At 55.3% G+C, this 24,090-nt stretch overlaps 2 protein-coding genes across 16 annotated transcripts; one reads left to right on the forward strand and one right to left on the reverse strand.

The window, feature by feature from the left end:
* The first annotated feature begins 944 nt into the window (after window positions 1-944).
* Window positions 945-17,116, forward strand: ITPKC (inositol-trisphosphate 3-kinase C). Of its 2 annotated transcripts, XM_045891568.3 has the most exons (7): window positions 949-2,203; window positions 6,604-6,703; window positions 9,171-9,384; window positions 9,963-10,167; window positions 12,861-12,962; window positions 13,590-13,661; window positions 15,640-17,116. In XM_045891568.3, exons 1-7 carry the CDS (start codon window positions 1,118-1,120, stop codon window positions 15,841-15,843), a joined length of 1,983 nt encoding a protein of 660 aa, XP_045747524.1. In that variant the 5' UTR covers window positions 949-1,117; the 3' UTR covers window positions 15,844-17,116. The 2 variants fall into 2 exon arrangements, 1 of the variants encoding a protein (XP_045747524.1); XR_008507343.2 differs by lacking the exons at window positions 13,590-13,661; window positions 15,640-17,116 and adding an exon at window positions 12,526-12,660 and having other exon boundaries at window positions 945-2,203.
* An 8-nt stretch (window positions 17,117-17,124) lies between these two features.
* On the reverse strand, window positions 17,125-24,086 carry ACTMAP (actin maturation protease). Of its 14 annotated transcripts, none has more exons than XM_045891570.3 (6): window positions 22,888-24,073; window positions 20,969-21,037; window positions 20,425-20,549; window positions 20,018-20,147; window positions 19,853-19,923; window positions 17,125-19,091 (listed from the first exon to the last, which is right to left on the reverse strand). In XM_045891570.3, exons 1-6 carry the CDS (start codon window positions 23,181-23,183, stop codon window positions 18,754-18,756), a joined length of 1,029 nt encoding a protein of 342 aa, XP_045747526.1. In that variant the 5' UTR covers window positions 23,184-24,073; the 3' UTR covers window positions 17,125-18,753. The 14 variants fall into 14 exon arrangements, with proteins under 14 accessions (XP_045747526.1, XP_064436854.1, XP_064436856.1 ...); XM_064580784.1 differs by having other exon boundaries at window positions 23,816-24,067; XM_064580786.1 differs by having other exon boundaries at window positions 23,632-24,067.
* Window positions 24,087-24,090: the final 4 nt, after the last annotated feature.

Consider the following 24,090-nt stretch of genomic DNA (forward strand, 5'->3'; position numbering starts at 1 on the left):
TGTTGCAAATTAATAAAAACTCCCATTACGGTCCTGTGAGGAAATTATCCCCCACTATCCCCTTTTTACAGATGAGAAAACAGAGGCTCAGAGGAGACAAGTCTGCAGGGAAAGAGCATCCCAGAAGTGCGTGCTGGAGCCAAGATTCGAAGCCAGGCATCCTAGCTTCAGAGTTAAGTTCCTGGCTTGCCCCTTATCTAACCTCACTTTGCCTTTAGACAAATTCTTTCACGGCTCTGGGCCTCAATATCCCTGTTGGTAAAAAGGCTTTGCTCTTGGGGCGCCTGGGTGGCTCAGTTGGTTGAGCGACTGCCTTCAGCTCAGATCATGATCCCACGGTCCTGGGATCGAGTCCCGCATCAGGCTCCCTGCTCTGCGGGAAGCCTGCTTCTCTCTCTCCCACTCCCCCTGCTTGTGTTCCCTCTCTCGCTGTGTCTCTCTCTGTCACATAAATAAATAAAATCTTAAAAAAAAAAAATGCTTTGCTCTTGGAGCATCGAACACACATTTTCTGAAACAATAAAATAACATTATGTATCCTCATTTTACAGGTGAAAAATTGAGCCTGGGGCTGGAGCAGGAGGGAGGGAAAGTAAGTCACACAGTGCAGGTAACGCTGCGAGTAAATGGTAGAGGCGGGTCTTGAACCCAGGGCGGTAGGATTTCCAAGTCTTTGGAAGTCAGTCCCTGCTCCGTCCGAAGAATGGGCGAGCTGCTGGACTCCTCATCGAGGGAGGCTAAACTGGTCACTCGAGGGTGTAGGAAGGTCGGATTAGTTGCGGGGGGTCTAGGAAGGGGCCCCACTGGCCCGCAGCCAGGACACCGGCGGCTCACACCCAACCCGGACCAGCTTCGAGAGCTCGGAACGCACCTCCTCCAACAGAAGCGGGCGGGACCAGGCAAGGCCCGTCCCCCCTGCGTCACGTCCGGGGCGGGGCTTCGGGGCTTTCCCGGTTTGCGGCGGGAGGCAGAGTATCGGTTAACCCCTGCGTGGCCGGGCGGGCAGGACTCCGCGGGCCGGAACCCGCGAGTCGGGGCTCCCCAGCCACACCCCTCGCGGGATTTAAAGGGGCAGGAGGGGCCGGGTCGGGTCGAAGCCCGAACCTAGGGAGCGGGCATGAGGCGCTGCCCGTGCCGGGGGAGCCTGAGCGAGGCAGAGGCCGGGGCGCTGCCGGGAGCGGCCCGCATGGGGCTGGAGGCGCCGCGAGGGGGGCGGCGGCGGCAGCCGGGGCAGCAGCGACCTGGGCCCGGCGCAGGGGGCCCGCCGGGGCGGCCGGACGGGGGCGGGCCCCGGGCCCGGACCGAGGCGTCCAGCCTCCACCACGAGCGCGAGAGGGTCGGCCTCGGGCCTGAGCCGGGGACAGACGGACTGGTTGAGCCTGAAGCAGCTGGCCTCGGAGCGGAGACAGAGCGGCCCGGCCAGAAGACGGAGCCAGACATATCCAGCCTCCGGACAGGCCCAGAGAGGAGCAGCCACTGGTCAGAGCTGGAGACAGCCGGTCCCTGGACGGAAACTGGGACGGATGGCTTTTGGACTGGGCCACACAGGTCTGACCTCCAGTCTCAGCCAGAGAGGGCCAACCTCCGGACGCAGCCCGGAGTTGATGGGCCCCGGACAGAGGGAGAAATACATGGGTCACAGACCCAAGCAGAGAGGGCCACGACCTGGGCTGATAACCTCTGGACCCATAAGAACAGGTCCAGCCTCCGGACTCAGCCAGAGGGGGCCGGTCCCTCAACAGAGCCAAGTGCTGATGGCTCCCAGATACAACAGGATGCGAAAACAGCCTGGGAACAGGTTGGCGCTGATGGTTTCCCAACACGGCAAGATACTGTTGGCTCCTGGACACGGCCTGGCACTGATGGTTCCCAGACACAAGATACTCACGGACCCCAGACAGAACCTGGGACAGACTGTTTTTTGGGGGAGTCCCAGCAGGATGGCCAGTTAGAGGAACCAGAACCTGGGGAGTTGGGGACTCACCTATACTCTCACCTGGAGTGTAGCTCCCTGACCCCTGTGCCCCGCCTCATCATCACTCCTGAAACACCTGAGCCTGAGGCTCAGCCAATGGAGATGGGACCTCCCTCCCGGGCTGAGGGGGGCAGTGGTGGCTTCTCCTCTGCCTCCTCTTTCGACGAGTCTGAGGATGATGTGGTGGCCGGGGGCGGAGGTGCCAGCGACCCCGAGGACAGGTCTGGGGTGAGTGGGAACCGTCCTGCCCTTGAGCCACATCCCCACAGGCCCCTTAGCCCAACCCCCCTGCCTTTGCTTTGAGAAGTTCTTTAGCACCACAAACAGTTTCATCTCCAGGTACCTCTTCCATCTGCCGACCTCCTTCCTCTTACAGCCACATTACCAACCCACTCCCAGCACCCTCCTAATCCTTCCTTTTCTCCTCCCCGACTGACTCCAGTCCTGGGGTCTAAAATAGACAGCCACTGGCTGACTTAATGGTGCCCAGGAACTCCTGAAATTGGGTGATCGTGTGAGTCTCTGTGCATATACACATTTTTGCAGTGAGTGTATATGACTTCTGTCGGATCTTCTAGAAAGTATGTAACCTCAGAATCTGGAGAGCTCTAGTATAGGAGGACAGAAAGGGTGGCACTTTTTTTTTTTTCTAAAGATTTTATTTACTTATTTGACAGAGAGAGACACAGCAAGAGAGGGAACACAAGCAGGGGGAGTGGGAGAGGGAGAAGCAGGCTTCCCGGGGAGTGGGGAACCCAATGCGGGGCTCGATCCCAGGACCCTGGGACCATGACCTGAGCCGGAGGCAGATGCTTAACGACTGAGCCACCCAGGCGCCCCAAGGGTGGCACTTTTTACCCCCAGTTTTTAGTCTAGGGCCTGTGGCTATCTTCAGGGGTCATGAACCTTTACCACCCTTTAGCCATTCGCTTTTGTAGGGAGTGAGCCCCCCAGCTTTTATCAGATTCTCAAAGGGCTGTGTGAGCCCAAAATGCTAAGGACCCCCAGCTTGGCCAGGGAACTTCTGGTCTCCCCATTGCCCCCCAGCTCTCCAGGGGGCTCCTTGCAGACTCTTGTTTACATCCTCTACCCTCACCCCCAGCTTGGGTGTGGTTCTTCCCTGGTGAATCAGGAGGGCTGGGCAGTGGGCAGGTTCAGGGAGGGTCAGCACCGAGGCAGGTGTGAGAGCCTCGAGTGGGTTGGCCTGCTGGGTCCTCCCATTCTCCTGGGGCCTCTGGCCGGAGTTGGCCCTGAGCCCCCTTCACCCTACATGCCTCCCTTAGGAACGTGCTTACACATGTGGCCACAGGTGGAGACAGACCTGCCTAAACCTGCCTGTGCCAGAGCAAAGGAGCTGACCCTCTGGTCTTTCTGCCTTAGCTGTTTGCTCCACCTACTCTCTCACATTCTTGGCATCTCAGAACAGCTGATCTGGAAGGGAATGGAAAAAAAAAAAATAGCAGCTAGCACTTGCTTATACCCAGCTCTGTACTAAGCTCCTCGCTCATATGAACTCATTTAATCCTCATGGCAGCCCTATGAGGTAGATACTGTTATTATTCCCATTTTATAGATGAGGAAACTGAGGCCCAGACAGGTCATGACACTCGTCCAAGGTCACACACTTTGGAAGACACAGAGCTGGGGTTCAAACCCTTGGAATACTAGGCACTTTTCTAAGTGTCGTATATGTGTTAACCCCGAATCCTCGTAACAGCACTATGAGATTGGGATTATTATCGTGTCCATTTTATAGATGAGGAAACCGGTTTAGAGAGGTTCGGTCACTTGCTTAGGGTCGGTCAAGCTTGGTTGGAGCCAGGATTCTAACTCTGTTCTGGCTGAGTTTAAAACTCAGTTACTTCAACCTCGGGGGTGTATGGGTGGATCCGTCCCTCACTTGCTTTCCTCCCAGACCTCCCTGTCTCCAGTTTTTCTCCATCCTTCCAGAATCTGCCTCCAAGACCCACTTCTGATCAACTTTTGAAACTTCCCTGCTTCCAGTGCCTTCCATGGCTCCCCGGGGCCTTCCAGATAGCCATCAGTAATTCAGTCCAGTGTTCAGAGCTTCCTGTCTCCAGGCTGCTTCCCATGTTCAGCTTCCCTGCTCCCCTCCTGACCACCTCCGCCGCCATGAAGCCCAAGGGCACAGCATCCTGCCTCCCCTCGTGTTCCTGCTGCCCAGAAAACAAACCCTTGCTTCCTTCTCGCTTAATTTTGAAATCCCATCCGACCTTAAAGTCCTACTACTTTCTTCCTTTCCTCCCCCTTTCCCTTCCTTCTCATGTCCATCCTGTCCTCCTAATCAGACAACCAACAGTCCCTGCGCCTCTGTTATGTGTCCCCCCTGTGTTGGCTTTTCTCGGCAGTGACTGAGACATTGCCCTCATGGGGCTCCCAGGCCAGTAGAGAAGACAGACCCATTGCCATACAGAGAGGTCAGGGCTGGTATGGGGGAAACCGAGTGTTGTAGGAGACCATGGCGGGGGCGGGGGTGTGTGTGATTGGCCGCACCTGGGGTATCAGAGAGGGCTTCCTGGAGGAGGAGGATGGGAGAGGAGACCATCGTGAAGCCATCTAAGAAAGCCCAGATTAACCATCAGGTCTAGGAAAGAGACAAGCTACTGAATCTGCTTCATGATAAAAGACCATTACAACTAACCTTCTTCTTTTTATTTATTTATTTATTTATTTATTTATTTATTTATTTAAAGATTTTATTTATTCATTTATTTGAGAGAGGGAGAGAGAGAGGGAGAGAGAGAGAGCGAGCACATGAGAGGGGTTAGGGTCAGAGGGAGAAGCAGACTCCCTGCCGAGCAGGGAGCCCGATGCGGGACTCGATCCCGGGACTCCAGGATCATGACCTGAGCCGAAGGCAGTCTCTTTAACCGACTGAGACACCCAGGCGCCCAACAACTAACCTTCTTCAATCCAAACGTTTCTGGCGCAGCCATGGTGTGCTAGGCCATGGGCTGGGGACACAGGCATAACCATGACAACCCCAATCCCTGCCTTCAGAGTTCATAGTCCAGCAGGGGGTATAGCATGTAAGCCCAGGGCAGTGGGTTCCGAGTTAGAACCCCAGCACTGTGCTGTGTGACTTAGGCAAGTGACTGCATCTCTCTGAGTCTCTGTTTCCTCTGGAACACAGAGGCAACAATCCTCCCGGGGTTGTGTTTTTAGGATTAAGTAGGTTATGGCTCACCGAGTCTTTGTCATTGTGCCTGGAATGTTCCAGGTGCTTAGTAAACAGGAACCTTTATTAATCACCTCCTCTCCCCGGCTGGCAGCTGGAGGATGGAAGGAATAGCCTTTCCTGAATCCTGCAGTCCCAACACCCTGTGTCTGCTTGACCTTCCCACCATCAATTAGATGTCTGCTGAGTAGCTGGGCTCTGAGCAGGTGGGAGAGAACATGGCTTTGACCCCAGGGTAGTGGGGGAATGGGCCACACAGCTTCCTTCTCTGGAGAGGACCCCTTCTCCTAATACCTGCCTAAGGGCCTGCCATGTGCTTGGAGCAGAGAATGTATTCATGTGTGTGCATGCGTGCTCATGCATGTGAATCAGACGTTGACCTGGTCTCAAGAACCTCTTGACTGAGTCAACCTGATACAACTAAATCTTTGTTTTCAGTTTGCTTTATTGGTTTTCTATCACTTGTTCTCTCTCTCTCTTTGCTTCTACTTATCTTTTTCTTTCCTGGCATTACTTTGTATCTGTGTCTCCCTTTCTGTCTTTCTATTATTTTCTTTGTCTTTTGGTAACCCTGTCTCTGTCTTAGTCAGGCTAGGTCAGGGTTTGCTGTAGTAACAAACAACCCCCAAACTTAGTGACTTGGAAAAACACATGATTATTTTTGTTCATACTGCACATGGACCATGAGCCACTGGTGGGTGAGGGAGCTCTGCTTCATGCTGTCTTCACTCAAGGCCCAGACTGAAGAAGCTTCTATTTCTTTTTCCACACTCCCCACCCCCTTCTACAGCAGGGCAAAGGACACACAGAATCACGTACTGGCTTTCACGCTTCTGCTCACATTTCATTGGCCAAAGCAAGTCAGTAACCTAAGGTCAAGATGGCAGGGATGTCCCTGGAACGGGGAGGGGCTGGAGCCATTTGGTGAGCAGCTCTCATGACTGTCCCACTCTCCATCTCCTGTGCCCATCTCTCTGTCTCTGTCATCACCTTGTCATCTGCTTCTGTTTCTGTCTTCCTCTGTGGTTCAGCCTCCGCTCATCAACTCCTACCTCTATCACCTTCTCCAGAAGGTCTGACTTGGTTTTGGGATGGAAGTGAGGTTTCCAGGTGTTTGGTGTGTGCCTGTGGAGGGGAAGACCTGGGGGGCTGCTTGTTACTGCAGCAAGACCTGGCCTCTTTTTCCTCCTTTGAGAAGGACAGAGAAAAATGGACAGACTCCTCCCCACCTTTGCTGGGGCCTTTGGGGGATCTTGAGATGGCTGAAGTAGTGGGCTTTGCTCACCCCAGTGAGCTTGGGAGCAGTGATCCCAGGAAGCCCCCTGGCCCTGGAAAGACCCCTAGTCCACCTGGTTCCCCTCAGTGCAACACCCCACCCCCTTCCCTCCCCAGCCTTGGCACTGACCCCACCCTGCTCTGCCTCACACAGAACAAACCGTGGAAGAAGCTGAAGACGGTTCTGAAATATTCGCCCTTTGTGGTCTCCTTCCGAAAACACTACCCTTGGGTCCAGCTGTCGGGACACGCTGGTGAGAGCAGGGGTGCGGGGGACGGCAGGGGGCAGACAGGCTGGACAGACACCTGGGCTGGGGAAAGAAAGCTCCAGAGACATTCTCTGTAGTTCAGGTTGCCCCATCTGTCAAATGAGCTTGAGGACAGTCTCCACCTCATGAAGCTGTTATGGGACATGCTCAGGCCTTGGCCGGGCCATCTGTACATCAGGGCTGAGGGCTGTTCCCTATTGTCTCAGTGCCAGGGGAATGGGGAGCAAATCCTCAACCCTGGGCAAAAAATGGTTCTGGGCCCAAATCCTCTTTCTGCACTTTCTTTATGGGGGATCCTGGGCCAGTTACTTTCTCTCACTGGGCCTTGGTTTTCTCACCTGTAATATGGAGATAATCATACCTCCCTTGCAGGCTTAACCGAAGGGTTAAAATAAAAATGTATATAAACGGGGATACCTGGCTGGCTCAGTCGGTAGAGCATGCGACTCTTAATCTCAGGGTTGTGAGTTCAAGCCCCACATTAGGCATGGAGCCTGCTTAAAATAAAAATAAAATAAAATATTTTAAAAAATAATGATAAGCCAAAATGTCTATGAAGATTGAGACACGGCCCCTCATTAATGGAAATAATCATTCCTTGTTCTCTCCTCATGTCCAGAGTATAGTAGGCCCTCAAACAACAGCTCTAATGGTTTTCCCCAGGCCCTCGCATGATGTCTGTGGCACGTGGTAGCACAATGCCCAGCACAGAGCATTTTCTGTAAAGGGCTGGATAATAAACATTCTAGGTTTTGTGGGCCGTATGGTCCCTGTCACAACTACTCAACTCTGTTGTTCTAGCATGAAAGCAGCCATAGATAATACATAAACACGCGAGTGTGTCTGTATTCCAATAAAACTTTATTTACAGGGGCGCCTGGGTGGCTCAGTCATTAAGCGTCTGCCTTCAGCTCAGGTCATGATCCCAGGGTCCTGGGATCGAGCCCCGCATCGGGCTCCCTGCTCAGCGGGAAGCCTGCTTCTCCCTCTCCCACTCCCCTTGCTTGTGTTCCCTCTCTCGTTGTCTCTCTCTCTGTCAGATAAATAAATAAAATCTTAAAAAAAAACAACTTTATTTACAAAAAAGGCTACTGCTGGGGACTAGACAAATTGGGTGGGTCCACCAGCAAAGGAAGACAAAAAGGGAACTTACCTACCTTGTTCATCCCTAGATCTGAGTCATTGAAAAGCCAGGCCCCCCGCCCCAGGGCTGCCATCTCTGTGCGTTCTCATTACTCTAGCTGAGTTAAAATACCAAAAAACCCCTCAAAAGTTAGTGGTGGTTAAAAGAAAACTTAGCGGAATAAAAGGACCATTTTATTACACTCACAGGTTTGGGGTCAGGAATCCAGACAGGGCATGGCAGGGATGCGCCATGGTATCTGGGAACTCAGCTAGGACAACTCTTTTGAATGCTGCAAGGTGGAAACTTTTGAGATTCATTCACTCGCGTGCCTTGCGATCAATTCTTGGCTGGCTCTCAGCCGGGGCTGCCTCTGTGTGGCCTCTCTGATGCTGCTTGGGCTTCCTCACAGTATGGTGGCCTCGGACTAGTCCGCTTTCTTCCAGGGCTGCTCAGGACCACAAAGGCACGCATCTCTGCCAACACAGTGGAAATCACATCTCCTCTTGTGACCTAGACTCTAAAGCCCCAGTGTCACTTCTGTCATCAGCCCTCCCAGATTCAAGGGGAGAAGAAGAATTAGATTCCACTTCTTGATGGGGAGTGGTGAAATTCCAGAAGAACCTGTGGGGCAGCAGCTATTGTTGCAGCCATCTTTGGAGAATATAATCTGAAAATACAATTTGCCCCAATAAGAATTCGTAATTCTAATCTACACAGTCTGCAGGGTCCAGGAAATGCCAGATTTGTCAGTTAACTTAAATTGGCCCCAGGCATCAGCACTGTGGGACTCCAGGCAGAAGCAAATGCAAATCTTTTTTTTTTTTTTTTTTTTAAGATTTTATTTATTTATTGGAGAGAGAGCAGGAGCAGGGAGGAGAGGGAGAAGCAGACTCGCTGCTGAGCAGGAAGCCCGATGTGGGGCTCAATCCCAGGACCCTGAGATCATGACCCGAGCCGAAGGCAGACGCTTCACTGACTGAGCCACCTTGGCGCCCCAAAGCAAATGCAAATCTGCTCTGGAGCGTCATGCTCTGGACTTAGGTTGCACAAAAATTCCCACAGCCGATCATGAGCTCACAATCTAAAATGAAAAGACAAAGGAGGACATAACGTGCTATGAGCAGGACTCCGTTTGGACAAGGAGCAGCAGCAGATCCTGCCCTTTCCATATCGTGGCCAAGACTGTGAGAGTTACAGGGAGGGGGAGAAAGCCTCTCAGAAGGGTCAGGCAAGATGAGGGCAGCCAGGATCTGATGCATCTGGGAGATGAGGCGATTCTCTGGCTGATCCAGCTTCTGACCCTCTTGTTGACTGTGCTGCTTGTAGGGAACTTCCAGGCAGGAGAGGATGGTCGCATCCTAAAGCGCTTCTGTCAGTGCGAGCAGCACAGCCTGGAGCAGCTGATGAGTGACCCCCTACGGCCTTTCGTGCCCACCTACTATGGCATGGTGCAGCGGGATGGCCAGGCCTTCAACCAGATGGAAGATCTCCTGGCGGATTTCGAGGGCCCCTCCATCATGGACTGCAAGATGGGCAGCAGGTAGGTTGAGGGGCAGCCATGGGGCAGAGGTGAAGGGTCAGGGGATGCTCAACCCACTGGGCCACCCAGGCGTCCCTCATTTCACTCTCTTAATAGTTAATCTTTTGACAAACAGAAGCACTTTTAATTTAGGCCAGTGTGCCATTTTTCATTCTGATTAGTGGCTTTGTGTTTAAGAAATCTGCCTACTCCAAGATTGTGTTATCTCCTATGTTTTCTTCTGCAAGCTTTGTTGGTTTGACTTTCACATCTAGATTTGCAATCCATCTAGAATTAATTTTTATACATGGTGTGAGGTAGGGATGGAAGCCACCCCCCCACCTCAATATGGCAGTCCTATTGACCCAGCACCATTTATTGAGAAGACTTCCCTTTACCCACTGAATTGTTGGGCCTTCTTTGTCATAATTTGGGTGAATGTACACACGTGTGTCTGTTTTTAGACTCTGTTCCGGTCCATCGATCTAATTGTCTATTCTTGTGACATGTTGTGGGTTTATAACTTGTCTTGATATCAGAGAGTATGTCCTCCATCTTTGTTCCTCATAGTTTTCTTTGTCACGTCCTCTGTGTCCCAGGACCTACCTGGAGGAGGAGCTAGTGAAGGCCCGAGAAAGGCCCCGGCCCCGGAAGGACATGTATGAGAAGATGGTGGCTGTGGACCCCAGGGCCCCCACCCCTGAGGAACATGCTCAGGGTGCTGTCACCAAGCCCCGCTACATGCAGTGGAGGGAGACTGTGAGCTCGACCTCCACCCTGGGCTTCCGGATTGAGGGCATCAAGGTGAGGGCCAGGAGCTGCTAGCCTGTCGCCAGAGGGCTGAGCGCTAGATCAGAGGCAGGGCCTCTTGGGGAACATGGGTGTCAGGGAAAGCTGGGAAGAAGCAGGATGTCGAGAAAGAGCAGGAGACTGTGGAAGATGAATAGACAGGGGCTCAGGGAAGTTCTGCTGCTTTCTCACCCCTATCAGTGACCAAGTTTTGTTTATCTGTCTCCCTGAGTAGCTCTGATTCTGTCTGCTCCCCTCCCTACGGCCCTGCCCTAATCCGCTCATCTCTCCTGCCCTAGCCTCCCTGGTCTCTCCTGCCCTAGCCTCCCTGGGCTCTCCTGCCCTAGCCTCCCTGGGCTCCTGGGTCCTTGTCTCACCCCCTCTGATCCTCATCCAACATGGTAGCTGGAAGGATCCTTTTTCCCCCATATGGGGAAAGATTTTCATTTTTTCTTTCGTTCCTTTCTTCTTTCTCTCCTTTTTTTGCAAAGTAAACCTAATTGCTTGAAGAGGTATTCACACAGTTCAAAAATCAAAATAATATAAAAGGGTATAGAGGGGAAATCTCTCTCCTAACCCTGCTGCTGTCCTTCCCTCCACCCATGCCGGCTCCTGGAGAACCACCTTATGGTTTCTTCTGTTTCTTCCTGCAGATACAAACAAATGCAATTGCATATCCTAAATTTTCCTCCTCCCACTCTTACGCAAAAGGAAGCATAGCCCTGGAGAGTTTTCCATATCATTCCATAGAAAGCTGCCTGCCTGCCTTCCTTCCTTCTTTGCTCTTCCTTCCTCCCTTCCTCCCTTCCTGTCTTTCTCTGGATGTAATAGCTCTCTCTGGGTGAGACACAGTCCCCTAAAGATGGCCACCTGGGTTTCCACTTTTTGCGATTATAAACAGTGCCTCAGTGAATCACTTTGTACACCAGACACTTTGCCAGTGGGTAGGTTTGCTGTAGACGAGATTCCCAGAAGCAGGAGGACAGTGTCGAAGATGAGGTGCATTGGGGATTTTGCTAGAGATCGTCAAACTCCTTTCCCAGGAGTGGGACCATTGTGCACCCCACCAACGATCCATGAGAGTACCCATTTCCCCACGGCCTCGCCTGAGCTGTCTTTCTGATTTGTACATCTGACTGTCATTCTCCTATTCAAAACCCTTCCATGGCTCGCTAGTCCTCTCGAGAGAATTTCCCTGGCCTAGAGGGCCCTCCAGGGTCTAGCCTCATCTCTCCCCCTCTCTTCCTCCTCGTCTACCTCGTCTTTCATTTGCTTGAAAGAGTCCTGCTCTTTCCTGCCACAGGACCTCTGCACATGCTCTTCCCCCTACTTCCCCCTGATTGACTCCCAGTTGTTTTCCTGTCTCCTTTTATTTTATTTATTTATTTAATTCATTTGAGAGAGAGAGAGAGAGAGCATGGCAGGGAGGCGCAGAGAGGGAGGGAGAAGCAGACTCCCCCACTGAGCAGGGAGCCTGACACGGGGCTTGATCCCAGGACCCAGAGATCATGACCTGAGCCAAAGGCAGATGCTTAACCATCTGAGTCACCCAGGCACCCCTATTTTTTATCCATTATTTATTTATTTATTTATTTATTTTTATTTATTTATTTGAGACAGAACGAGAGAGAGAGAGCACATGAGAGGGGGAAGGGTCAGAGGGAGAAGCAGGTTCCTTGCTGAGCAGGGAGCCCGATGCGGGACTCGATCCAGGGACTCCAGGATCATGACCTGAGCCGAAGGCAGTCGCTTAACCAACTGAGCCACCCAGGCGCCCTCCATTTTTTATTTTTAAGGATTTTATTTATTTATTTGAGATAGAGTGAGAGAGAGAGAGAGATCACGAGCCAGGGGGAGGCGTAGAGGAAGAAGCAGACTCCCCACTGAGCAGGGAGCCCGATGCAGGGCTGATCCTAGGACTCTGGGATCATGACCCCAGCAGAATTTCAGATGCTCAACAGACTAAGCCACCCAGGCGCCCCTCCTGTCTCCTTTTAAATTTCACTTCCTCCAGGAAGCCCACCTTGATTTCTGTCCTGCCAGATCAGGGCCCTCTCTTTACTTCCTCATTATTCTTATTTCCCTTTGTGATGATCTTTATTCCATACCTGCCTCCTTCGCCCGACTGTGTGTCTGTCCTGTCACCTCCGTGTTACCAGCACCCACACGCATCTGGTGCAGTGTGGCAGAATGACTCAGGTGGCTTTTCTGTGCCCCTTTCAGACATAAAAAAAAAAATAACATTAGTGTCATTTACGGAGTGCATCCTTAACTGTGTGCCAGGCACTGTGCCATGCATCCTACACATCCAGTCTCCTCTGATTCTTATACCAGCTTTAGGTGGTAAATATCAACACAATCCCCATTTTCCAGATGTGGGAACTGAGGCTGAGGCCGGGAAAGCGGCTTAAGGCTGCCAGCTAGGAAGTGGCCGAGTCACTGTTCAAAGCCAGACCCACCCCTCTCCAGAGTCCACTTGGCTAGACTGGCTCAACCAGGGGGTTCAAGGTTAGCCTGGGAAGGACCGGTGGCCCAGGAGTGTGCCGTGGGGCTGGGTGGAGCTGGGCTGGCAGGTGGGCTGGCTCCTCCTCCTGAACAGCCAGGGGCTTGGGGATAAGCAGGTGGTCCCAGGAGGTGCCTGAGGCTGCTTGGGGTCAGGCACGTGAAGGAAAAAGTATGACGCTCTGCCTTTGCCCCTTGTCCTGCAGAAGGCCAGTGGGACCTGCAACACCAATTTCAAGAAGACCCAGGAGCTGGAGCAGGTGACAAAGGTGTTGGAGGACTTTGTGGACGGGAACCGTGGAATCCTGGTGAGCGGGACACCCATGCCCCGAATTTAGCAGCTTAAGACCATTGCCATCATCATTGCTCCTAAGGCAATGGTCTTCTGCTGTAGGCCCAGGCTGGCCGATAGTGGCCTGCCTTGCTTACCATCTGCGGTCAGCTGGTGGCTTGGCCGGAGCTGGCTGGACCAGGAGGGTCCTGCTCACATGTCGGCTCACGACTTGGCCACTTGTCTCTCATGCTTCAGCAGGCAAGCCTGGGCGCGTTCTCGGGTGGAAGCAGGTGGCCCAGAGAACGAGTGAAAATGCAAGATGTCTCGATGGCTCAGAATGGCCACCATCATTTCTGCCTCGTTTTTTTGGCCAGAGCAAGTCCTCGGACCAAGCCGAGGTTAAAGGGACTCAGACTCCACCTCTTGGTTAGAGGAGCTGCTAGGAATTGTAGATATTCATGTAATGTCCCAACCATACTCTGCTCTGTGCCATCCAGAGGCATCCAAGCCTCCGCCCACCTTGCATTTTCCCTGCGGCTCCCCTGATCCCATCCTGGCAGGGTTCTGCCCGCTCCTTTGGGGGTATAGGATGTCCGTTCTCGAGGCGGGGAAGGACCCACAGAGTCCCTGTGCTAACCAAGAAGTGCTCCTTCTCACACAGAGAAAGTACGTGGCTCGCCTGGAAGAACTCCGAGAGGCTCTGGAGAACTCCCCCTTCTTCAAGACCCACGAGGTGCGAGCCCCAGGTGTTGTGGGAGCCGAAGGCCCTGTGGGGGGCTGGGGGGGCAGGGGGGTGTCAGCATCTGGGTGGCACTGAAGAGAAACCGCTGACAGAGTTACAGGGCAGAGCTATTAAGAGGAACCCCCATGTTTTGGGGTTTGCTTTTTAGGGTAGGCAGCAGAGTGGGTTTTAGGGAGATGGGATAGTTCAGAACATGGGCTCGAGCCAGGGGGTCTGCAAAGAAGGCTGTTTGTCACTGGGCACGCGACTTACCCTCTAGGGCCTCAGCTTCCTCCTAACACAGGGAAAAAATGGTTTTTTGTTTATTTATTTGAGAGAGAGAGTGTGAGAGTGAAAGAGAGAGCATGAGCAGGGGGAGCGGCAGGCAGAGGGAGAGGGAGAAGCAGTCTCCCCGCTGAGCAGGGAGCCCGACGTGGGGCTTGATCCCACGACCCTGGGATCATGACCTGAGCTGAAGGCAGACACCTAACCAACCGAGCCACCCAGGCGCCCTAACTTCTTGCTCTTAAGATTACTTTGTAATCGGGCGCCTGGGTGGCTCAGTTGGTTAAGCGACTGCCTTCGGCTCAGGTCATGATCCTGGAGTCCCGGGATCGAGTCCCGCATCGGGCTCCATGCTCGGCAGGGAGTCTGCTTCTCCCTCTGACCCTCCCCCCTCTCATGTGCTCTCTCTCATTCTCTCTCAAATAAATAAAATCTTAAAAAAAAAAAAAAAGATTACTTTGTAATCATAATTATTTCCAGTTACCAGTGTCTGCCTTCCTGTTTGGTGGCTCTCACCCCCTCTGCAGCCTGTGTCTCTTTGGAAACATTCATTTCTCTGGGCTGTCGCAGGAAGTCTGTGAAGTGGTGACCTCAGTGCGTGTGGGTGTCCTCTCCCTCCTCTCTCCAAGCTCTTCCACCACCCCCGCTCAGGTCCCCCTCACTTTTTTTCCCGGCGTCCCCGACTTCCCGTAGATCCCTGATCTGGGAGTTGGGCCTCCGGGTTCAAACCGCGGTCTGCACTCCCCAGCCCCCTGAGCCTGGGACCTGTCTCCCGACAGGCAGGATGGGCTAGCAGAGCCCCTGCCTCCTGGGTGGGGTGAGGATAAGGCGGGTTAATACATGGAAGGGTGGCCCATGGTCCACCCTCAGTATTCGCCAGCCGGGACTATCCTGTTCATTATCATCAAATGGCACCCTCATGGTCCTCGTCTCTGCCCTTGGGCTCTAAGCGCCACGTCCCGAAGAGGAGGCCCAGGGATCTCATCTCTTCTGTGCTCCTGTTCGGTTTCACCCACCTGGTGACTTAGCATTTTAAAAAGTGAGTTGCCAGCACCTAAAACATAAGACTTGACCCGAGTAGGGACATCCGGTTTCCCGGGCCCGCTGGGAGATGTGGCCCCAGCTGGGCCGCTCGCCGTACGCCAACAGCCAAACGGAGTGGGGCAGCGACTGCCTCTCCTGACAGCCACCTGCTCACCTGCCCGGTCACCTGGGTTCTCTGGGAGCAGTGGGGTTTGAAACCCGACTAGAAAAGGGGAGGGCCTTGCACACCTGGAGTTCCATGAAGGCAACGAAAGTACTATTTCTAATTTTAACCCTACCCGCCCCCACCAGCATCTACCGAGGGCTGTGTGTCCAGCACCGCAAGGCACTTGGAGAGCGTGTGTGCGTCGTGGAATGCTGCCAATGACCTTAGCAGCTAGGGGAGGGGGGCTCTTAGCATCCGCACCAGCAGCAGTCCGCGGGGGCTGAGCGCTTCTTCCACGGGGGGAGGCGTCGGGCGCTCTTGACCCATGCGAGATCCTGCAGGCACCTGCGTTTGTACCCCAGCGTGAAAAAGGGTAAAAAGGCAGAGCCGGGATTTGAACCCAGACAGCCGGGCTCCGGAGTTCATGCTGTCAAGCGCCCTGCTCAGCTGCCTGTTGGGGAGGGGGCCCGAGCCGATGCCCGTTCTCCCGCTAACCTCCGAGCTCTTTCCCTGCAGGTGGTGGGCAGCTCCCTCCTCTTCGTGCATGACCACACCGGCCTGGCCAGGGTCTGGATGATTGACTTCGGCAAGACAGTGGCCCTGCCCGACCACCAGACGCTCAGCCACCGGCTGCCCTGGGCCGAGGGCAACCGCGAGGATGGGTACCTCTGGGGTCTGGACAACCTGATCCACCTCCTTCAGGGGCTGGCCCAGGGCTGACCCACTTGCCCACTGCCAGGTTTATTTATTGGATGGTGCCTGTCTGGCTGGCGGTGCCCCGAGACTGGCCACAGGGGGTGGGGTGGGGGCTGATCGCGGGGATGGGAGAGGTTGTGTTTTAGAGCACGCGAGACCAGAGCGGAAGGTCCGAAGGGCCTGGGAGACCAGGTAGCGTCCGGCCCTTTCATGGTAGGGAGGTTTTAAAGACTGGAGCAGGGGTGTGACATGGCCACATCCCATGGTGAATCAGAACCAGACTGGGTCCTCCGACCAGCCAGGAAAGTTTCTGAGGGGCTGCTGGAGACCGTAACTAAACCGTGAGCCCTGACAGAACACAGTTCAGATGCCACAGGGCACCTGCGTGACATGGTGCCTCTCGCCGTAGGAATGACTGTTATCACGGCCTCCTTGCCAGCCCCCTCCGGGCCGCAGGCTGGCTCCCGGAGGCCTGGGGAAGGTCAGCTTCATCCCTGGTGCGCCGGAGAACCAGCCCTCACCGTGCACAAAGGCAGGGGCCACCTGTCTGCCTGGGAGAGTTCTGGCCCCATCCGTTCATCCGGGAGCCATTCCAGCGCTGACACTCGGGGGAGGGTGTGACGCCATGGGGCTGGGCTGAGAGCTGCTGCCGTGGGGCGGGACCCGGTTCTCCCTGTCCTGCCCTCCCCTGGCCCCATGGGATCCTCCCTGCTCTTGGAAGAACTCTGCTGACCCCCCTGCAGAAGCCAGACCATAGCCACGTTGCGTGCCCGGCACTGTGACCGGCACCACCTCGCGCCTCGGGCACCAGCCTCAGCCTTGGGACCTCCTCCTCCCACCCCTTACCCCCTTTCCCTTGCTATCCTAGCCGGCTGGTGGCGGGAAGGGCTTTCAGCCACGGAAAAGCAGGTTTGGGAAGCAGAGCTGCCTTCCTCCAGGGGTGCAGGGTAGGTGGGGCCGCTGGCTGTGGCCCCGGGGCTCGCGGCCTGCTCCAAACCAGAGACCCTAGCGCCGCCATGCGTGGGTGACGCCCCTCCATCCCCCTCCTCCTGCACCTCTGCCTTTGGCTTCCTAGCTTCAGAGGCTGGGAACCAGGCACCTCCCTCTTCCCTAAGCTGAAGCTCGAACGTGTCTTCCAGGCCTGAGGAGGTGTGCTCCTTTTCTACTGACCACCTTTATACTTACTTATCCGAGAGAGGTAGTCGTTAGCTGGGGCAGCGTTCCGAACAGGAGGCAGAATCCCTTCAAGTGCTTTCCCCTCCATGACGACGCCCCAATAAATCGCACAGTCGGTCAACTTTATGGACTTTTTTCTTTCTTTCTTTTTTTTTTAAAAATATTTTATTTATTTATTTGACAGCGAGAGACACAGCGAGAGAGGGAATACAAGCAGGGGGAGTGGGAGAGGGAGAAGCAGGCTCCCCGCAGAGCAGGGAGCCCGGTGCGGGACTCGAACCCAGGACCCTGGGATCATGACCTGAGCCGAAGGCAGACGCTTAACGACTGAGCCACCCAGGCGCCCTGGACTTTTTTCTTTTATGTCTGGGGTGTGTGGGCTCAAAGCTCCCAGTTTCACCATTAGTGCCAGGTGGGGGCATGGGATCATGAGTGGTTTGGGATGCAGAGCAAGCCGGTTCATCCAGTCAGCATCCACCCAGCAGCTGCTCTTGTGCCTGGCTCCGTGTTGGATGACGTGGGGAACAGACTAGTGACCCAGACAGCTCCCAGCTGCACCCTCACGGCCTCCCAGGACAGTGCGCCAGACAGCACCAACCAGGGTGTCAGGGCTGGGGTGCTCTGGTGCAGAGGGGCCAGGGCGGGGGTGCTCCTCTTTGGGTGGGGGGGGGACACCACACTGTACAGCATCTCTAAATAAGACCCTTTGCCTGGCACTGGGTACACAGGTGACCAAGACGGACCTGTTCCTCCCTTTCAGAGTAGAAGCAACAGGTCCTCATTCAATCAATAACCTCTTTCTCCACCCACAGCTGTATAGCTACTAACCGCCAGGTTTGAATCCTGGCCCTGCCACTTGCCAGCCATGTGACCTCAGGCCCGTCACCACACTTCTCCAGGCCTCAGTCTCTCCATCTGTAAAATGGAGGAAGATCTAGTCCCTTCCTTTCGTGGTTGGAGAATTTGATGAGTTAAAATGAGCAAAGGGGTTGGCACATAGAAGCACATTCGGTTCTAAATCAGAACAAGAGGTGGGGGAGGGGCCGCGCCTGGGGCTAGGGAGTCTTCCTGAGGAAGATGAGCCAAAATAGAGAATTAAGTAGTTATCCTCGGCAGAGGGTTGGGTGCAGGGGAATAGGGCACTCTAGCGACCTGGAAGGCCAGTGTGGCTAGCGGCAGAAAGCATGATGAGCTGGGGCTGGGAGAGTTTAATCCCTATCCTGTGAGCAACTAGGAGCTGCTGGAAGCTTCTCTGGAGGCGAGTGGTTAAGCCCCGGTTTGCATTTTGAAAGGCAAGGCTTCCTAGGCTCCGTGGGAACAGACGCTGGGGGGCAGCAAGGGGTCTGGTGAGGCTCCTGCAGGTGTCCAGAGAGAGGCGGGTCCTTTAGAAGAGGCTGGTCACCAGTGAGAAATGGCTGGATGCAACACTGAGGTGAGGCAGCCAGGCAGGACCTGTGGGCCGAGCTGTGGCCAAGTCTCTTCCCTGGAGAGGGAGCTTGTCTGGTTGGCTCCCGGCTTGAACCCCAGCCACACATCAGGAGCCCAATACTGGGGGGGTGGGCGTGGGAGAAGGGGATTGGGACCGGACGGACGGGTGGGAGGGGGCCTCCGCGTGGAGGATCTCTGGCTGGAGGTCCTTGGGAACGGAGCCCACACTTGGCGGGCTCTTGCAAAGGGAGAAACCGGAGCACCCTTCACGTGGTGACAGAGCCCAGCTGTGGCCGTGGCCCTGTCAGCCGGCCTCAGGGCTGCAGCGGGCTAGTGGCTGGAGTCCCCCGGTCTGAGGAGCAGGGCCTGGCCACAGAGGCCGGCCCGCACCCCGCCTGCAGGCACCACGTACGCCCGGCCGTCGGCGGCCCGTGACGGCGAGAAGTCCGTCAGCTGTAGGTTGCTGTCCCGGACCTGGTCGTAGTCCCACAGCTGGTAATGCCAACTCTTGCCCTGCTTGGAGAGGAGGTAGACGGCTCCTGGGGAGCCTTCCTCTGGCAGGGCTGGTGGCTGGCGGGGCATGCTGGGCACTGGGTGGAACAGACCTGGCAGCTCGGGGTCCTCAGAGTAGCCGAGGCCTGGCACGGCCCGCACACCCAGCAGGACCCCTGGGAGGAGAGGGGAGGCTGTGAGCGGGAGCGAGCGCGGACTCGGTACTGGGGCTTCGCCAAGCTCCCCCCACGGCCCTTCAGGGTAGCAGTCGGCAGGGCGACGAGCACACAGCGGAGCTGGCACTGGACCCAGGGTGTCTGGCTCCAGGGCTGCGGGCTTTGAAGTCCTGCCTCCTACAACCCAGTAGCCCAGGGAGGGGAGATGCTGTTCAACAAAGCAGGCACCATCACCCAGTGGTTTCCTGCTGTCTAGTAAAAGGAAGCTCAGAGAAGCCCTTGAGGCCATGGACCCAGCATGGGGGAGCCTCCAGGCCACCTAGCATGCAAATCAGCCTTCTTGCAGGCAGGCAGAATGAGGCCAAGGCCGATGGATGCCAGCGCTGACGGACACGTGCAATGTGCCTGCGCCGGTTAGACTTTTATATGCTTTGCCTGCTGTCACCCCGATTTCCAGATGGAGGAAGGAAGGCCCAGAGTCACAGAGCCCGGAAGTGGCTGGAGCAGATCTGGAGCCCAAACTGTTTGATCCTGAAGTCTGTGTTCCGAGCTTGTTTGTGGAAACCCTGACTGGCAGATACTGAGGCACCTGCCACCTGCCAGGTCCCTACTAAGCATCCTGTAGGGATGGGGACAGCCCAGCCCTGGTCCCCACCTTGAGTACGGGAGAAGTGCCAGTGTCAGGTTGAAAGTGCGGGAGGTGATGAGGGGGCTGGGGACAAACAGGGTGAGCATACAGGAGTATGGGAGGGGAGACCCACCTGTGCTCACTGCCCAGTGGGCCTTGTGGCCCTTCCTCTGACACGGCTCGTGGTTGAAGTCCTCGTCGTAGCTGGTGCCGGGGGGGTTAAGGCCAAAGCTGTGGTGTGGCCCTGGGATCCACCCTTCTCCATCCCCACCCAGCTCCCCTCTGGGCCGTGGGATACGGGATGAGCATGGGGTGTCCGGAGACAAGGTGCTGCAGGACACGGGCTCTGTTGGGACCGCCCAGGCCACCGTGGAGCTGCTCAGCCTGGCAGCCCAGTGCCTCCCAGGCCAGCTTGCCCATGTCGGCCACTGCAGGGGTGACAGAGACAGAAGGATCGCTGTGTGCCTGGCTGCAAGCCGTGGGCTAACTGGGGATCGGCACCTCGAATCATCACTGCAACTGCCACGTCTTTGTACAAATGCAGAAAATGAGGCACAGAGAGGGTAAGCTGCTTGTCCCCAGCCACCCAGCAGGAAGGGGCAGCGCTGGGCTGGGAATGAAGACAACCTGCCTCCAGAAGGGCCTGAGGACTGGAACAGGGTCCCCTCACAGGACTGGCTTGAGACCCTTCTGCACCCAACTCACCGGAGAACATCTCTCCCTGGGCCGTGTAGCCTCTCTCCACGGCCATCTGCACAAGTCTCTCCAGGGGGATGCCACTGGGTGGTGCCAGCAGTGTGCCTGCCATCCACAAGGCCACCAGCCCGCACCTGGGGAGAGACAGGCCCAGTCGCTCAACCCCTAAGTCATGTCTTTACCAAGCCCCCTCTGCCCTGGCAGCTGGAGTGTAAGGAATAGGTCGACTCTGCTGGGGGAGTTTCCCTTTTCCCAGGCCTGGTGGGCTGCAGGGAGGGTGGGAAGGTAGGGAGAGGTCACCTGGGCTTCCAGAAGGAGGAGGTGCTGAAGTGGAGTCAGAGATAAGACGGTTCACTTGCTTGCTCACTTGTTCATCCATTCCAACAGTTTACTGCGCATGCACCCGGGACCCCACCCTCCAGCCGCCCTTTCCCTCCCCTCTGCCTCTTCCCAAGATGCCTGGGAAGAACCCACACCTCCCACCCGACAAATCGGTCCTCAGGAAGCATAGCAAAGGCAGAGAGGGATCGGAGTCACAGATAAGGGCACATACTGAGGGCCTTCCTGGATGAGGGAGGGCAGGTCGGCACAGAAGAGGATCCATTGCAAGTCACTTCTGAAACTGAATCAGAGCGTGCTCAGGTCACATGGGAACCAGCTCCTAGATCCCCCCTTGAGGTATGACTGGGAGTGGAGTGTTGAGGGATGGGGAAAGGAACCCAGGTCTGGCTGTCCTAAGGCTGGAGGGCAGCTCCAGGCTCTGATGCTGACTTCCTTCTCCCTGATGAGGCATGTCTCCCTTCCCGAGCCTCCGAGTCCTCATCTGCTCAGTGGGAATCATCCTTCCACCTGCTCCTTCTCTTGGTTATTGAAAGAAGAACAGATGTGCAAAATGTTTGCAACTCAGAGCCAGAAAAATGGATTTACTAGAGGAAATTTCTCAAAGCTGGGGGGGGGTGTCTCTATACCCAAACCCTTCCTGTGATTTTTTCCCTTCTCAAGCCTGTTCTATAGGGATGAAAATCCCTTAACTCAGCCTAGAGTAGAACCAGTAAGAGGGTGCTCCACAGACCTAAGAGATCACCTGGATAGTGAGCTCTTGCAGGCCTGCCCAGCCCCACCCTTGGGGAAGTCACTCAGAAAGGTTTGATCTGGATGAGGCCCCAGGGCTCAGGAGGGGCTGGGCAACATGCGTATCCAGTATTTCTGTTCCAAGGCCAGTGAAAGAGCAAGGCTGGGCAGAAAACCCAAAGCTCCTGGTTCCCAGTTGGAAGCACCGTCCTGATGGAAGATGATAGCACAGCGGTTAAAAGCATGAAGGCCTGCTGCCAGAATGCCAACTGGGCTCAGAATTCTAAGTGCTGTGGGTAAGGGACTTCAGCTCCATGAGCCTCAGTTTCCTCATCTGGAATATGATAATAGTTCCCATCCTACAGAATCACTGAGAGGATGAAATCAATATCTAAACACACTTAGAATAGTGCCTGACAAATGTCCTAACCAAACATATTAGAAACTTGTCTAGAGAGCTAGAAGTTTCTTCCCTGAGTCTGGGCAATTCACTCATTGTTACACCGGGTCACCACAGCCCCAGCCTGGGCCTAGCCCCCTCCCGCCTGGATCTCTGGGTGCTCCAGCTTCCTCCTGAACCCCTTTACTGTCTCACCACCTCCAGTCCCCACAGGTAGCCTCCCTCCCTGTGCAAGGCCTTTCCGAAGCTCCCAGTGCCCTCAGGATAGTCCACCTCCCTCCACGTGGCGCCCGTGCCCTGTGTGATCTGGGCTCTTGTCCACCTGTTGAAACCCCATGTTTGGGGTGCCTGGGTGGCTCAGTCGTTAAGCGTTTGCCTTCGGCTCAGGTCACGATCCCAGAGTCCTGGGATCGAGCCCCGCATCGGGCTCCCTGCTCCGGGGGAAGCCTGCTTCTCCCTCTCCCACTCCCCCTGCTTGTGTTCCCTCTCTCGCTGTGTCTCTGTCAAATAAATAATCTTAAAAAAAAAAAAAAAAGAAACCCCATGTTTACCACCTCCCCTGTCCTGTTACAGAAATATTTGCAGATCCTTGAGAAGAACACCTCTCCATTTCAGCCTGCAACTCTGCACGGGCTGTTCATTCTCCTCATCACACCCGGGACAGTTCTCAGGCCCCCTTAACCCCCAGCCTTGGCCAGGCCCGCCCTGGGGGCTCCCTCATTACAGCTCTGACCACTCTGGGCTGTCACTGGTGAGGGAGGGATCTGTCTCTGCCACTGGACTAGGTGCCTTGAGGGCAGGATCTCTCTTCTTTGGTGAAGGCGTGCCCTGAATGGGTCTAAGTAGGGAGCTGAGGCACACAGGCTCTTTGACCTTGAGGAAATGGGAAACCCCAAGAGAAGACGGCTGAAGTGACCTGGGGACAGGTGGTTCGGTGATGGGAAACCCCAAGAGAAGACGGCTGAAGTGACCTGGGGACAGGTGGTTCGGTGAGACCCTACCGGTCCTTGTGCAGCTTCAGGAGCCTCTTCACGTCATCTCTGCTCCTGGGGACTGGGCTGGCCTTCTCTAAGGCCTCCTTCAGGAGGTGACTCTTCTCTAGGCCGAAGACGTGGGGGGGAGCCAGTGCCCTCACAGGGGGTGGAGGTGGGGGGATAGGGGCCTGGGGACTTGAGGGGGATGGAAAAGCTAAATTGGGGACATTTGGGGGTAGAGGAAGTGGAGTGATGGGGGCTTGGGGAACAGGGGTTTGTGGAGGGGCTGGGGGCTCTATCGGAGGAGAGCACGGAGAAATCATTTTGGGGTCTATGGCATGCAAGTGCTGGAAGGTCAAGAATCGGGGCGGGATGGATGCTCTAAAATGAGTTAGTCACAGGGATGGACGTTCTGAAGGTTTTAGCGCGGAGTTCCAGAACTTGTGTGCTGAGCAATGAGCCCGAAAGGACCAGGACTGATATTTGGAACCATGGAAGCAGGGGGTTAACAGGGCGGGTCCTTTATCCGGAACTAGATTTGTGGTTTGGGGCTGGGTTGCAAGGCTCAAGAAGGGGGATTTAGTTAAGGGTTACTGTATAACCCCGGAAAGGTTTGTAAAACTCCGGAGTCAATTTTGGGAAAATGAATGCTCGGATCTGGGGTGGGGTGCCTAAAGAGTGGGGTTTGGGGGGTCCAGGGCTAAAGACTAGGGAATTTTGGCTCTGTAACCCCTCACATCCCAGGCCCGAGCTCGGAACCTTGGAGCTGACCTTTGAATCAGAGGTCAGGAGATCAAAAGGACACCTGGCAGGGAGAATGGCTTAGTCGTGGAGAAGGTCCTGGAATCAGCGCAAAAGGAAAAGTCCCCTCCATTGGGGAAGGGTCAGAGATCGGAGGACGCTGAGAGCCGCGATACCGCCGGGATAGGTAACGGAGCCAGAAAGTAAAACGCACCTCCCCTTCCAGCAAAATGGCGGCCGCAGCACACATTTTTCCCATATCACGTGGCGGGACTCGCCACTCGTGCCCGCCCCCATAGCGTCACGTGATGAGAGAAGGCGGGGCGGTGGGTGGGAAAGGAGAGGCTTTTAAAGGACCGCCCCCCCGGAAGAGACTGAAGCGCGAGCGACTTCTCCATTGGCATGAAGCGCGTGAGGGGCCGCGGCCTTCGCTGATTGGTCCGTAGACCCTCAGTGCCGGGTCGGGCGGGGTTTTTCAGCCGAGGCGGG

Source organism: Mirounga angustirostris, unplaced genomic scaffold, assembly GCF_029215605.1.
Source record: "Mirounga angustirostris isolate CCGP_5_RB_7025 unplaced genomic scaffold, mMirAng1.0.hap1 SCAF_16, whole genome shotgun sequence".
NCBI classification, from domain to species: domain Eukaryota; kingdom Metazoa; phylum Chordata; class Mammalia; order Carnivora; family Phocidae; genus Mirounga; species Mirounga angustirostris.